General features: G+C 43.8%; 1 protein-coding gene across 2 annotated transcripts in view; it reads left to right on the plus strand.

Moving 5' to 3' along the window:
• The window catches only part of fgf14 (fibroblast growth factor 14), a 93,716-nt gene that overhangs the window by 67,189 nt on the left and 10,414 nt on the right, over nucleotides 1-16,113 (plus strand). For both annotated transcript variants that reach the window (XM_034561591.1, XM_034561592.1), the window contains exons 2-3: nucleotides 2,179-2,289; nucleotides 3,889-3,992. In XM_034561591.1, coding sequence (XP_034417482.1) covers nucleotides 2,179-2,289; nucleotides 3,889-3,992 — 215 coding nt within the window. The remainder of the gene's footprint in view (nucleotides 1-2,178; nucleotides 2,290-3,888; nucleotides 3,993-16,113) is intronic.

The following is a 16,113-nucleotide window of genomic DNA, read 5'->3' on the forward strand; positions in this document are numbered from 1 at the left end:
TTTTATTTTCTTCCAACTTTGATAGGTCCTCAGCGGCTTGCAGCATTCATTCCCTTTGATGTAGCACGGATTAAGCGTCTGATATACAAAGTGCAGAGGTGCTGACACATTTAGTAGAATAATCAATTCAAAGAAACTATTATTGCGCAGTTTGAGCACTGGGATTTTAGAGCGATATCTGCACCTCACGGACAGTTTATTGAAATATATCCCTTTTAGTTTTCTTTACTTTTTATGTTTCGCTTTATTTTGTTCTGCATGTCATTACAAATCCACAAAGGGCAAACTGTCCTAACTCGCATTAGTGGAGTTGTTCCGATATCCTAAACGACACCCACGCAGCCTAAAATGCCGGATCGGGTATCGGCGAGCGCGATGCACCGATATCAGGTTATCGTTCGAAATTAAATGTAACCTTGTTACAGCAATATACAATACATATTTTAGAGGGAATGATGATCTGTTTAACATTCATGGTTTTTAAGACATTGATATCTGATCGGTACTCGGTATCGGCCGACGTTCAAGTCCACAGTTGATCGAAAGTTGTTAAAGTCGAGAGATTGTGAGATTTTCCTCAAATTTATTTGTTTTGCAGAATTGTAAATTGGATATCTTGTAAATTCTGTTTGTAAACAAAACCAGAAATTATTTTCAACGATGTAATGCCTTTAAAAAATCAAATTGAGACTTCATATCTGATAATTCCCCTCGTGAGAGGGACTAACTTTTCTTTTACTACCTTTGTTTTCGTGGAGGAAAGAAGGCCTCTTTCCAAACTCATACATGCAACAGCAACAGGACAATACGGGAATGCCACGCAGCCGGCGTTGGTGGGATATTAAACGCTAACGGAGGAAGGAGGATGGCCTCACAGAGACCACCCTTTTTTCGCTGAAGATTTGAATGTCTTTGTGAACCCCAGAGCTGCTGTCACCTTCCTGCCAGCCCACTCAAGGCCTGCAGCCGAGGTGCTCTGACAGTCAGATTTCGTCTTTCGGCCACCTCTTCATTGTTCCGACGAGGTCGAACAAAGCAGCGCCGTTGAATGGATGTCATGGCGTTATTGCTCGGATACACCGGCATAGAGGCTTATTTTGTTCTCCGCGTTTTTTTTAAGGCATGCATTGCAAAGGTCTCATGCCATCACCCAGTAGAGACCGTTTCAGAAGAGACCGCCTTGAGCTGTACGCAGACTGAGAAAGAAAAAGCCTCTCTGAGACCCCTTGTGTTCTCTGTGGCATCGCTCTCTCTCTCTCTCTCTCTCTCTCTCTCGTTTTCCGTCCTTGTTGCTCTCTCACACAACCACACACACACACACACACACACACACAAACACACAAACACAGACAAGCACACACACACAAGGAGCATGGTCTAGGCTCAGGTGAAGTTGATTGGACACCTCCCCAGGGCTTTCTTAGAATGAAATCTGGTGCGATGGCTGTCTCTACAATAAGACCAATGTCGATGGTATAGGACCCCAGTGGTCGTCCGTGCACACACACACACACACACACACACACACACACACACACACACATGGCACATACACACACACAGGCCCAGATGAAGAAATCTTGAGCAGAAGCAATCCGTTTGCAGAGATGTGAAAATGTGCCGGTGTATTAAAATGTCTCCCTTTAAGTTTTTCCTGCCTTTCACCGTTTCAATTTTCACATTATTACAAACCCGCTGGGCAATCTAACCGCAGCGGTGATTTATTTGCAGCAGACAGCTATGTGGCTAATTCCCCACGTCGGGTCAGCTGGAGCACACAGACGCCTTCACATCCGAGCACGGCGAGGACCCGGAGAGGGTGCTGTTGGGTTCATTATGGGAGTCCGGCGACCACAGATTAATTCCGCTGCCTATAATTGGATGGCCTATCTCTGAGCGGGGCAGGGCTTATATGCCCAGAAAGTCGTCTGTGGGATTTGCCTGTGAGCATACACAGGAATCCCCAAGTAGTACTGTTTCATGGTGTGTTACTTTAAAAACAAAAACAAAGAAATAAACAAACAGAAAACAACATAATACAGTATCTTTGCTTTAATAAATCAAAAAAGTTTAGCTTATTTGGTTTTCGCCGCAGCGGTCCTTGTAACAAGGGTTTCATGGTTTTGCCGATTGTTAACGTGTCCTCCTGTTTTCTCTCTCCCTCTTCCTCTCCTGCAGATCCCCAGCTCAAGGGTATAGTGACCAGGTTATATTGCAGGCAGGGATACTACTTGCAAATGAACCCCGATGGCTCTCTTGACGGGACCAAAGATGACAGCAGTAATTCCTGTGAGTACCTTTGACAGTGTCGGATGGGCTCCTAGATGCAACATTTGATAAGTCAAGAGGACACCGTGAAAAACTATGAAGTAACTGGTACTCAAAGGGGACATATCCCACATGTGTGTATTTTGGAGCGCCTACCATGATTGGCGTGTTGAATCTAGACAGCCCACAAAGACTAAGCTGTCCTGTCTAGATTCAACAAGCCAATCATATTCGGCTCCCCTTCTTATGTCACATGCAGGCTCATTACAATCTGTTTCTTGGTATCTCCACACACAAAGTACTTTTGGAAAGGCGCACCACATTGTTCCCCCAAGTTGATCACAGCAAGCTGGGCTTCTATCGTTAAGGGGGTCTTAAAGAGACAGGTGCTAAAACGGAGCGTTTTCAGACAGGTGGGAGAATACAGTTACAAACAGTATGAGAAAAATCATGTGTTTTCTGTGCATTAAAGCATGTAAACATGTTCTAGTAGAAACTCAATATACAAGCATGAACATTTAAATGAGCATGATTTGGCCCCTTTAAGTCTGTCTAGGTTCCTTGAGCGCCTTGAGTCATTTTCTTTCTTAATGGGAAGTGCTTCCTACTTTAAGATTTGCCCCTCAGGTACGGGACATGATCTTCTTTAACTTTCTTTAACTTTCAGGCCAACACCTCCCCACATTCTTTCAGCCGCCGGAGCTAAAATGTCTCCTTAAATGGCAGTTGTAGTATAACACAGACTTACCCTCCTGTCTGAGAGGGAAAGTGGACCAGGAAACAGTAGGCTCAACAGGGAGAACATGGTATTATTAGCTCGTTCTGGCGTTGCTCCTCCAGAGCGCTCCTGGCTAGGTGGTTAATTTGATTCCTGTGCCCGGTGCTAACGGGAGCCCGACACTCCACAGTGTCACTTACTGCTGTCGGCGTGAGGAGACGTGGCACATGTCACATCTGCTCGGCCGAAGGGACTCATTGAGATAGAGGGCACAGGGTACAGTGAGCACAAGAGATGCTTCACATCGTTAAGACTGCAAGATCAAATCAAGCGTTGGCACTGACAATTTCTCTTTTTTTTTTTTTAAATTGGCCAAAAGCCACCAAGACACGTCGGTCACGCAGCAGTTCTCCCAGCCTCCCTCCGGCCCTCCAAACCAGCCGAAATCCAATTACTTACAGGGTCAGCTGAGGTCATTATGCATACTTTAAGTCTCGCATATACTTAGTGTCTCAGCCAGGCCGGTCCAAACGAGCTAGCCAGGCCCACAGAGTCTGCTACAACAACAACAGGCCTATTAGATCTGCCACGCACCAGCGGTGGCACCGATTACAGCTACATCTAGCTACAGGTAGCTGTGGGCGGCGGCTGTGCTAGGCTAGTCACTGTCTCCAGCCCCTGCTCCAATTCATCTTCAGCGATTACCTGAAATGCAACAGCTAGCGATTGCATTATCGATGCTTTGTGAAGCATCAATGGCAGGCAGCTTTCATTTGGATGATGGATCACGCGATGATTTTCCAATGCATTTAATGTTCCCTTAAGGTTTAGGTGTGCCTATGGTAATGCTGTTCGGCGAGGTAACCATGTGTGTGAGGGTTTGCCTGTGCACTTTCTTTCAGCTTTGTTCAACCTTATTCCTGTGGGCCTCCGAGTCGTCGCCATCCAGTCCGTGAAGACCGGTTTATACATCGCCATGAACGGGGAGGGCCATCTGTACACATCAGTAAGCAGGCGCTTCTATTCTGTTGTCAGGAATATCTGAGCGTGTCCTGGCCAAGTACACAATTGCGTGTATACAAACATCTGTATTATTTGTGGTTTCCATACAAAAAACATAGATATTCAACTATAGAGCTGTGTGTTTATGTGTAAATGATTCTTTTTTTTCCCCCAGCAAGCAAGACACTTTTTTTCCAATAAGGGGGTCCTGAACGTGTCTCAGATATTTTCCATATTTAAGACAGCATAATTGCATTTCGCTGAAGGTTAGGGATCCCATTGAGCAGAAATTCATGCATACAGATTTCAATTCATCAGGTTAAACGCCCTCTAGAGTTTTCATTCCATATGAAAACCTCTCTCCCCCCCCCCCCCCCCCCCCCCCCCAGTCCATGTTATGGACCAGCTCTTGTTGGGGGGGGGGGAGGATAAGGCCTCTCCCACCACACGTAGAGCTTCTCTTCTCACTCCTCCACTCTGTCCTCTCCCGGTCATTCAAATCAATCAACGGTGCAGAACATGGAGGTATCTCTTCGTCCCTCTGCTGTCCTCATGTCCTTAATCCTCAGAGCGGGGAGCAGAGCCATCTCATCCTCCGTTCATTACCTTGGAGGTTCTCCTACCGTACAATGCAGAGGAATTAAGCCAGGGGAGGAAATTGACCTAGAATCTCATGGATGTGGTTAAGGAATAGCACAGTAGGGATTATGAATTAATATATTTTACGGCTGCGCTGAACTGCATCACGCACATAATTTGCATGATTTGCACGCACACGTTTGTAGAAGCATACATGGAAATGTAAAGCTTCAAACATATTATCTTCTTATGTATACACTTTAAGCAATAAAAGCAAAGGCTAAAAGACAAATAAAGCATTGAAATAAGGTTGAAATATAATCTTAAATGCCTCTCATACACATTGTCTGTTTGCAATATGCTCTTATGAATTCCGTGGTTCTCCACTTGAGACGTTTAATAATTACGAAGTGTTTTCGACTCCTGGAGGTTGATCACCGATGATTTTGCATCTCTGTAGTAAGTTGATGGATGTTGCTGTGAAAACTAGTTATAGCTCATAAATGCTGCTGCTAATTGTCATTGGAGCTCACCTAAAGCGCCCCTTTTCTTCTCCACAGCAGGGTTTGTAACTGTGATTACTTCAGGGACCCTTATCATAGAGTGTTTTAACTTATTGTGTCTGCCGGACATGTTTAGCCCAAGCAGAAGTGCTGTGAAGTGGGTCTCGTTGAGGAGCAGCGTGTTCCTCCGGCTCCATTTGCAGCTCATTTCTGTGCTAATGGAGGCTCTAATCAGGTCTCAACTATCCAGCCACGCACTCAAAGGTCTCTTTTTGCTCCTTAGCGTGTGAATTACTCCGGTAATGGCAGCCTTGTAAGATTTTCTTTGTCCTCCTCTCCCATCTTCCTCCCTCTTCCGTGCTCCTCTGTAAGCAAAAGGTATACAGCCATTCCACCCATTATCACTCCGCTCCTCCAAGTGAGGATCTGACAGTTGACCTTTTTTTTTTTTACCCATTATGGGTATTTGGTTGCAGTGCACTCACATTTTCTAGAAACTACTTTGAAGGTTATATAAAAGGAGAAGTTGATGTTGCTTTGGAGTTGGTGGAGTGCACAGTACACGAGGATAATATGCCAAAAAAAACGATCCGTTTTTTGGGGGAAAAAAGACTTAATTTCCCCGAAGCCGCGTCCTTTTTATTAACTCGAATGCACTCGGCCATTTGTTATTCTTTCACAATAATACATTTCTAAGGCTTTGACTGCGATGACAGGCTTTGATAATGAGTGACGCTCTGCTTTTGAGCCACCTCATCTGCTCACAAAAAAAGCCTATAGGAATTAGACAAAAAAGCTCCATTCAAGGCCTCTTGGTTTGCGCGGCTCGAATGACAGAGATAGCATCAAAGTGACTGTGCGGCCTGGCACAAAGGACACGCCGTGGAAGAAAGGGGAGTTCAATCATCTCACCCCTTTTTTTTTTTTTATCTGCTCCTTTTGTAGTCGAGCCAATGAACTCCCAGCTAATTTCTCCTCCCGGCCGCTCCCTGGATCAGGCGCTCCTTCTGAAATGTAATAAAGGGAGAGGAGTTCGCCCAGCTTGTTGTAGAAGGCTGCGGAAATACAACTTGCTATAGTCTCCAGATAACTGTAATAGAAGTATTTTTGTATGCAAAGGCAGGCGCATTCAAATGAGATAAAAAGATTACAACAATTATTCTGTAGGGACTAAGATATTAAATCTCCAAAAAGCAAACCGAGAAGTGTTGGATTGTGTAGTTTTGTTACAAATGATGAAATGACTGTGCCAGAGAATGCAACTCCCTAGTGCTGATTGTGTTGTGTTCTTGCTAATACAGTCTCCTACCATCTCTCAAGTGTAAAGGTTGGGCATTTCATGGTTGGCTGGCTTTCTTTAGAGCTCGTTCTCCATTCCCTGCCTTCACTCAGAGTCTCTCGCCGCAGGCTTTCTTTATCAGGAGTCTGCACTTAGCGTAGTGCTACCTTTCATGATTGTCAAATAGACTTGCCACATCACTTAAGTGCTCCTTTTTTCGAAATTAAATCCTTGAGCGGACCAATCTGAAGCAGCGTGGCGGCTTCAGATTCACTTGTTACAGCGGAGGCTGTATCATCAGCGGTATGAATACTGAGGAGCGAGGGCATCTCTTTCCTGTAGCGGCCAATTCCGAAATGTATGAAATCTCCAAATAGCTCAATGTGAGGGCTCCTTCGGTTTGCTTCGGTATGAAAATGAAAGCGTGTGGGGGAGAATAGAAAAGAGAGGCTTATTCAGGAGTTGGAGGTGTGTAACAAAGAGTCCTTTTGAGCCCCCCCCCCCCCCACATTCATATTCATCTTCCGACTCCTTGTTGCAAGTGAAAAAATGATTTATTCCCTCAGTAAATATTGTAAAGAGTTTATGTTCTCAATCTCTAGTTTCAAGTCTTACAGCATGATGCTCATTTCAGTCAAATAGACCATAAAGCAGGGTATGCTTTAGGGCGGGGCTTACTGTGATTGACATGTCGTTGTCGCGTCTCTACATCACTCCTGCGCATTTCAAATATGGTAACTCATTGGCTGCATGGCCATTATCTAAGATGGCGAAGGAACTGCTTCTTTTTCTGCAAACACATGGCACATAAATATACATCAACAGAATTGTGATACCTCTTCTCAAGCGTGTATGAGCACACGTGTGCACGTGTGTGTTTAAACTACTGCAGCATCGTTGCCCAACAGATGGCTTTGTGTGAACATGTTTTATTGGTGTTGGTTTCAAATGTGGCGTGAACGAGAGTGATGTTGATCACAGTTTCATGGATGCGTTATGGAAGGATAAGCAATGAAGGTGGGTCGTCGGGAGCATCCCAGGTTCTTTGAATGCAAATGGAGCATATGGCATTCAAGCGTGAATTACATACACACCTAAGGGTGCAGGAAACAGACTGATATTGTCCTTTTTTAATAATTACATCGAACATATGTAATGGAAAAAGGAAAAGAAAATGTCAGCAACGGCTCTGACAGGGAGAGCAATTAATTATTCAAACACTGTCTTTATTAATTGAAATGGCTCTTCGTTAATGATGTTTGTAATATGTTTTCCTGTTACGTTGTTGCCGTGTGTATTTTTACTTACTTTACGTACTTAGTTTATGCTCAAACATGAACATTTCTGAACCTTTGTGGTTGTGTTACCTGAGGCTAAATGTGTCCGTCACTGTAGTCTTGTTCCCTCACAGTAATGACGAGGCGTCAAAATGAAAGCTTAAAATGCATGAAACGATCCTGTTTGTGTCTTGAACCACTTAAACAATTTCACAAACCAACATAAAACATAAAAAGTAGTCAAACAGAAGAAGCAGACAGAGGCTGCCCGGCATTATACTTCCACAATCCCACAGAGTACCTATTTTAATGACTCCGATAATTTTGCCTCTGGGGGGACGTGTTGAGCCCGTAGTCGAGGTGGGGGGGGGGGGGGGGGGGGGGACCTCATTATTTCCAAAGCGGGGCTCCTCTCTTGCCTTTAATGCAGTGTTAGCGTCAGGAAGGGTGGCAGTCACAAGGGCTGGAGGGAGAGCAGCTTCATGCATTAATGAACAACGAGGTTGGAGATATGCGTCAAAGCTGAACCGGTGAACTGTTGGTCGGGGGCAATGGGAGCTAGGAATAGACAGACCGGTCCTTCAGCCATTTAATATCACAGTGGTTTTTAATGGCTTTCTAATGGATGGACTCTCCTGCCATGTTAGAACAAATCATACAGGTTGGAAAACACACATATGCAGAATATTGCTATTTACCAGAATCTCATCAGTGAGTTGAAGGAGGAGTTTTGCATCACTCATCCATAAAACAGGGAGCCCCCCCCCCCCCACCCCACCCCACACCCCACACCCACACACAGTGTGTTTGACCTTACCTGTGGGCATTATGCATCTCTGAGCAATAACTCATAAATGCACAACCTCAATCTCTTTCCAGGTCAACAGCTTAAGGTCTATTAATGTCACATCTCCCGACGCTCCTCAAACACTCTGCTATTCCCCTGTTTATTTAAGGCGATTAAGAGTCGGCAAGTGCAGCTGTTTTCTGAATAACTGGTTTACATGACAAGTATTTATGGTTCTCTGTATTGCAACACACTGACTGAATGGCCTGGGCCGGGTCAGTTAGAGCCTCTAAACACTGTAAATCCAGAACGTTACCATTAACTTGATTGATGATATTCAATCGCACTTTTGTCAAATTGACTTGGTGGATTCTCTCATGCCAATTCAAAGTTAGCTTTATTGTCACTTCTTCCATTTGTGCAAACATACAGAAGATCTGAAAGTACGTTTCTCTCTTGTCCAACATAAAGTGATTGTAGTAATAATAATAATAATAAAAGTAATAAAATGCAAACAGCTAACAACAACAACAACAACAAAGAACATGTAAACAATATATAAAGCAGCATTTGCATTTCAGCAATGCATTTGCTGATGCAAATGGTCAGCATCATCTTCATGTTCCAATTCTTGATTTAATTTCCATGTATGTGTTTTTTAGAGGGGGATTAGTCCCCTCAGAAAAAAAGCCTTCCTTGCTGCTTGGATTCTATAAGAGCTCCCTCAAACAGCAAGACCCTTTCCAAAATCTCTAATCCCTAAGGAACAGTGTGTCGTAGCATTTAGGGGGATCTCTGGAGGGGGTTAGGGATAAAAAGCTTTTGTAGGCCAACCTAGAAAAGTAAGCATCGCACTGTATTTTTTATCCATTGCATTTGGGATTATTGCAGAAAATAAGCTCTGTGGCAAACATGTTCATGATACATTCACGTTTTGTTCAGCAAGGTAATCTTCACAAATGATTTTTGAAGGGTGAATATAATCGGCAAAAGTAAAAAAACTAACAAACGGAAGAAACGGATACAAAGTAAACGGTTGAAACCAAGATTTTTGTTGTCTCATTTAGCAACCGTCAAAGTTCATAAAATGGGTATATACTGAAGTATTTCATATGGCAAAAGTAAACGTTAAAATATCCTAAGCTTGAGCCGGCCGCAATTGTTCTACAGTATCCCGGAATAGACAATCCACCACGATAGTTCCTAGAACCCTTCGCATTAGGCCTATCTATGACTGAAATGCTTCTGATCTCATGCTTGTAGACCAACCGACCACTTGGTGGGTTCGGATGTTCCTGTTTTCTTGAAACCTGTGTCTAATAACATAATAAATCAACTTGTGTGATCACATACAGAAGATACATGGTGAACAAAAGAAACGCATTACCAGCCGTTCTGTCAAGGTTTTCAGAAGAGCTTTTACATCTTCTAGATTTTGTCTTTGGATTCTTTGCTTTAGCGTCGTTCTTCGCTTTTGTATTGGCCCCACCTCGATGTTACACAATGTCCTTTACTCTACCAGCCAGTGTTGTACTGTACGGTTGCACATTTATAGCAGTGTGCATGCTTGCATCTTTGAGCTTCCCAGAAATCCTTTTTTTCGGTGTCCCTGAAGTAATTTATCTATATCTTCATAGAAGCATGTTCCAGCTGTATTTCTCCTCCCCGAGTCGGCTGACTTTTCTACCATGGTGGCCATCAGCCAACTATCGATCCGTCAGCTAGAGCTTACGCTAAATCTCCCTCTTCCATCTGGGATAATCCGTACACCTCTAATGTAATGCAGTGGGCAAAAAAACACAAAAAGCAGTAGTTAGTCGGCATGGTATCGATGCCGCAGAGATACTGTACTGTGGCTATAAACTATGTGCAGGTAATGGGAGAGACTGGAGAGAATACAAATACCGCATCGACTGGTTGGGAGAAGAGGAGTTGGGGGTGAAAGAGAGAGCGAGAGAGTGAGAGAGAGAGAGAGAGAGCGCGAGAGAGAGAGAGAGAGAGAGGGGAACTCAGCGTTGTGTTTGGCAATATAATCAGTGTTGCATGCGGACAACCACTGCGTCTTGCACCCATTTGTCGTTCCTTCTGCAAAAAGCAGTCAACATTTTGACCAACAACTTTTTAGAATCACAGACGGGATTAGTAATTCATTCATTTCTCATTGTAACAGGGTATTTTCTGTAAAGTATTAAATGAAAGGACATTGGACATTATATAAATATCTCTTTTCATTTGATTACCTCTTAATAGACAATTTTTAGGACTTCTCATTATACCCATAAGGGAGCACTACAATGGCTGTGCTGTGGTTTCCTCCCAATAAACGTACTGTTGAAACCTCCACCTGCCTCATGATCTCTACAATTACTGCTGGAACGTTCCAATTTATGATGCATTTTATTCTTCACTCGATATCTCAGAAACACTTGGAGGGAATCTCCTCAAATTTGATACACACCGGTTAGAATCTGGAGATCAAAGGTCCATGGCAGGAGGCAGGGCCAAGGAGGCAGGAGGCTTCGCGTGAAGCCAGGCCCTTGAGGTAGGAGGCACAAAGAAGGAGGCAGGGCCATTGGGAAGGAGGCCAGGCCCAGGCCAGGGGCAGGATGCAGGAAGCAGGGGCAAAGAGTCAGGGGGCAGGGCCCAGGAGCCAGGACCGCCTTCAGACACAGCCAGGTCCAATGGACCCTGTGAGGCGAAAAGGCACAAAGACTCCAGGGAAGAAGTAGAGTTGTGCAATTAGTAATTGCAATTAGTAATTGCACAACTGTAGTTGTGTGCATTGAAGTAGTAATGTGCAATTAAGAGACGTGAATTCGTCCATAAGTAGAGAGAAGAGGAGATAGGTGCTCAGTGTATCCTAAAAACATCCCCCAGCAGCCTATAAGCATATAGCAGCATATCTAGCAAACCTGATTCAGCCCTAACTATAAGCACTATTAAAGAGGAAAGTCTTAAGTCTACTCTTAAATGAGGTGACTGTGTCTGCCTCCCGGACTGAAAGTGGAAGCTGGTTCCATAAAAGAGGAGCTTGATAACTGAAGGCTCTGGCTCCCATCCTACTTCTTAGGACTCTAGGAACCACAAGTAGCCCCGCATTTAGTGAGCGCAGCTCTCTAGTGGGGCAATATGGTACTACAAGCTCCTTAAGATATGATGGTGCATCACCAATCAAGGCTTTGTAGGTGAGGAGAAGAATTTTAAATGTGATTCTTGATTTTACAGGGAGCCAGTGCAGAGCAGCTAATACAGGAGTAATGTGATCTCTTTTCTTAGTTTTTGTAAGTACACGAGCTGCAGCATTCTGGATCAACTGGAGGGATTTAAGAGACTTATTAGAGCAGCCTGATAATAAGGAGTTGCAGTAATCTAGTCTGGAAGTAACAAACGCGTGAACCAGCTTTTCTGTATCTTTTTGAGACAAGATGTGCCTGATTTTTTAAATGTTACGTAGATGAAAAAATGCAATCCTTGAGATTTGTTTTACGTATATATAACTTTAAAAAAAGAAAGCATCGACTTCCTTGGTAAATTGATGTTTTCAATTTATGTAAAGATCAGTTTTAATTCTACTGTCAATAGTAGCCTGGAAGAGTAAACAACACAGGGATTTGTTTTCCCTTTTTTGTGGAGTGGCACACTAACAAATTAATCTCTCTCAGGAGCTCAACAAAATGAAACACTGTTGTTCACTACTGCTGTTGCTTGGATTTGAATTGGCCAAAATCCTTCCCTGCTGCTAGGCTTCAAGATATTTAGCGGTCACAAGGACTACAGTGAAAGGTTTTCAAATACCTCGCTGTCCAATGCAATATACAGATATGACGCACAGTTTAATTTACTTCTGAAGTAAGAGCCTCGATGCACAACTGCAACTATTACTGGAACAATTATAGTTCTGCAGCTCCTCTGCAGAGAGCTCCCCGTTGATTACTTTGTTGCTCACCTTTTGATGAACTGTGTCACATGTCTTACTCACGTAAGAAGTGGAGGGATGAGGTTGTTTGCCAACCAGGTACCGCCGCAATACTTTTTTTGGGAAACAGTCGTGATTTGAAAGGTAGTAAGTCGTGAGTCGTGACCACCACCAGATTGTGGGATGCACCCCAGTGCCACTGTCACCCAGCAGCCAATACCAATACCAGTCTGTTTGTCTTTTTTTTTTTTTAACCTAGAATTGGCATCTGCAACACTTTCCAATTTATACCGAGCACATTACATTACATGTCATTTACATGAGCACGATGAGCCTCTGTTACTGTCTCCTTGTTTCCTGTGCTATCCTGTATTCCCATATTTCCTTTGAAACAGCTTGAAAAAATGCCTATTCCATGAGTGGGCCTTTGTAGTGCCAAAACAGAAGAGGAGGCTCATAGAACAGGGAATTCAGATCCTCATCCTCTCCGAGACCCTCAGAGGAGATGTTAGTATGAAGAAATAAAGATGGCATTATTGTCATTTCTCCATGAATTAGAGAAAACACTTAATGGCCCTAGTTCTTGCCTAATTGCTTTCCCAGTGTGTGAATGTCGTGCACTATGCAAATACAAATGACACGTGTGCGCGTGTTGCCTCAAGAGCAGTGTAATGTGCAAATGAGCAGCAGAGGGATGAGGGCGTGCAAAGCAACAAGTGGTCCTCAGGAACTTGGTATCCATCTGTAAATCAGTCCTCAGCTCTTTCGGGGGTGAACATACTCAGACAGTCTGTATCAAACTGTAACAACTTTTTTTCTTTACTAGAATTGATTTCTATCTGAGGGGCTGCATGGTGGTGTAGTGGCTAGCACTGTCGCCTCACAGCAAGAGGGCCGCGGGTTCAATTCCCGGTCGGTGCGGTCCTTCTGTGTGGAGTTTGCATGTTCTCCCCGTGGCAGCGTGGGTTCTCTCCGGGCTCTCCGGCTTCCTCCCACAGTCCAAAGACATGCTGCAGGTTAATTGATCTCTAAATGGCCCATAGGTGTGAATGTGAGAGTGAATGGTTGTATGTCCCTACATGTGCCCTCGATGGACTGGCGGCCTGTCCAGGGTGTCCCCTGCCTTCGCCCTATGTCAGCTGGGATAGGCTCCAGCGCCCCCACGACCCTAATGAGGATAAGCGGTATTGAAAATGGATGGATGGATGGATTTCTATCTGATACTTTGCTTGGGTTCTCTATCTCAACCATTCCACAAATGAACCCCCACACATACTCTGCATATGGTGCGATCACAATCTTCTACCTCTACCGGAGCTGTTTACGCCGTCTCTACTTCCCCCCTCGACAGTCTAAATATGGTCACTTCTCCTCACTATATGTGAAGATGGCGAAGTCCAAAAATCCAAGCTGGCGACGGCCAAAACGTCAAACTGGACGGCCTGGAAATGAGAACAGGCTGGTTACCCCACACCATAAGTGAATGTGTGAGGCTTCAATATCTGTAATATATAATGTGCATTGTTTTTCCCAGAACTTGCCGACTTGGTTGCTCTCTCATTCTTATGGGAGGTTTCCAATCCATTGTTGTGGTCTCAAACCTCAGAAATGTATTTTCATATCGTCTTTCTATGTTAACATTCTGTGTCATCACTGATAGACGTGTGAATATCCGATCATAAAATTACCAAACTCCTGCAACCACAACCGCGATGTGTTTATAGCTATACTCGCAGCTTTGGTCCAGTCTTAAACATCTCAAGATCGCCATGATGTTTGGTACAGATAACCACGGTGCCCAGAGGGTGAACCCTCATGACCTGACCAATGACTGACGAACACTCTTACATCTAATGGCTGTATTTGAACCAAATCCTCTACAGACATTCATGGTTCCAAGAGGAAGCACCACCACGATGATTCAAATGTTGTGTCTAATCTCTCAACTTTTGCTGGATTGTCATAAAAGTTGAGTTTAAAATCCCTTTTTAGGATCCCTTAACTTTTCCTCTTGTGCCATCCTTTTGATGAACTTATTGAGGGGTTCTGGTGAATGTATGTTACTCAAAATATATAATATATATTCTGGGCCGTCTTCGCTCCAGGTGGATCTGTAAGATGCAGTGAACAACTTATTTTGCAGACATAAAACGCCACAACTTTGGATGCATGAGAACATAAAAACCTACTGGAATGTATTTTTCAATAGAAATACTTCTGTGATGGCTCCTGTATTCTGTCAGACATGGTGTCAAGTAACTTAGGGTCACCGTCAAATTTTCAGTGGACCAGTCTAAAGAGCCTGTGTGAAATAATTGTCTTGCATTGCTTATTCCTTGACACTATTTGGCTTCGAGGAAGATTCATAAAGAGACATTCTGAAGGATTATGGCTGTTATAGCATACTTCAAACTGTAGAAGGTCTTTTCTGTCTATTCAAGCTGTTCTCTCTAGCTGGATCAAAGAGTGTGTGTGTGTGTGTGTGTGTGTGTGTGTGTGTGTGTGTGTGTGTGTGTGTGTGTGTGAAAGAGGGCAGATCTTTTGCTGCGACAAAGAAGTCTTCAATGGCCTGCCTGCAACTGCAATAGCCACAGCCGTTTTATCAAGCTTCACCCCTGGAGTTGTACAAATCAATACAGTGAGAGCTCTTACCGACACGCAGTAAATCATGAACATTCATTATCTTAGCTCTGAGTTAATCCGACACAACAGCAACTGACGGAGGACTAAAAAACTGCAAGTGGAGGAACAGGTGTTTTGGTGCACGCGATACATCGTCTATACTCATAAACAATAACTTCAACAAAGAGTAGAAGAATTATATCCTGGTTGTATATGATGTGTACCGTGGATCAGTAGTGCAACATGAAGTGCACCGTAGTAAGAATAGCTCTGAGCCGTACATGTGCATGTTTGTAGCGTGTGATCTTGTGGTTACGCTACGTACACCACAGCTTGGCAGCCGAGGCCGGCGGGTCAGGAGCCGTCGTTGTGTGATGGGCCCACGCGCACTCCTCTTCTAGAAAAGCTTTCTGCATTAGAAAACATGCACATGCAGGAAAAGGAGGCTCGTATGGCTCTCGGGATGCAAACACATGCCTCTCCTGTTGTATTCAGTAACGCGTGTCCAGTGAATTCTTCTACACGTTTGCCCATTTCACTTTCCAAGGACCATGAAATACTGGTACATGCTGTGGCTCCAAGCTCCTGGATTGTTGCCCAAGGCGACGTATCCTCATACGATGTATGATATCTTACACAAAGTTATTAATCACTTTCCGTGCCTTCACTTGGTAAAGTCAAGCAACATTTGTTATACAAACCTTTCAAAAATATACCTCCAGCTTCACAGGAAACTACTACTAATGTTGCGGTTTGCCTTAAAATAACTATGGAATTGGGGCAACTTAGGTACGGAAGTAACAGGACAAACACACAAAGGTTGACTTCTGATTCCACACGGGACACATACAGTGGTCTCCTGGGTGAAAGTCCCGGGTTTTTGGACCCCAACATCCACCCCGGAGTTTGTCGTTCTTTATGCTTCCTGGTTCACGATTACGCTGATTGTCTTTATGATTAGATTTTTGGGGATATGTACAAATTACAGTGCATTCCATTTTGTTATAGCAACGAACAGTGTATGAAAATAGCCTGCCCGGGGTGAGAGGAGCCAGGGGGCTGCTGGGATACCAATAAGCAAGAATACTATCTTTGTTTGTTAAAAATCTATATTTTTAAATCACTTTTATCTATCTATAAGTTAGCCCCATGCCAATGCATG

Source organism: Cyclopterus lumpus, chromosome 21 (assembly GCF_009769545.1).
Source record: "Cyclopterus lumpus isolate fCycLum1 chromosome 21, fCycLum1.pri, whole genome shotgun sequence".
Taxonomy (NCBI): domain Eukaryota; kingdom Metazoa; phylum Chordata; class Actinopteri; order Perciformes; family Cyclopteridae; genus Cyclopterus; species Cyclopterus lumpus.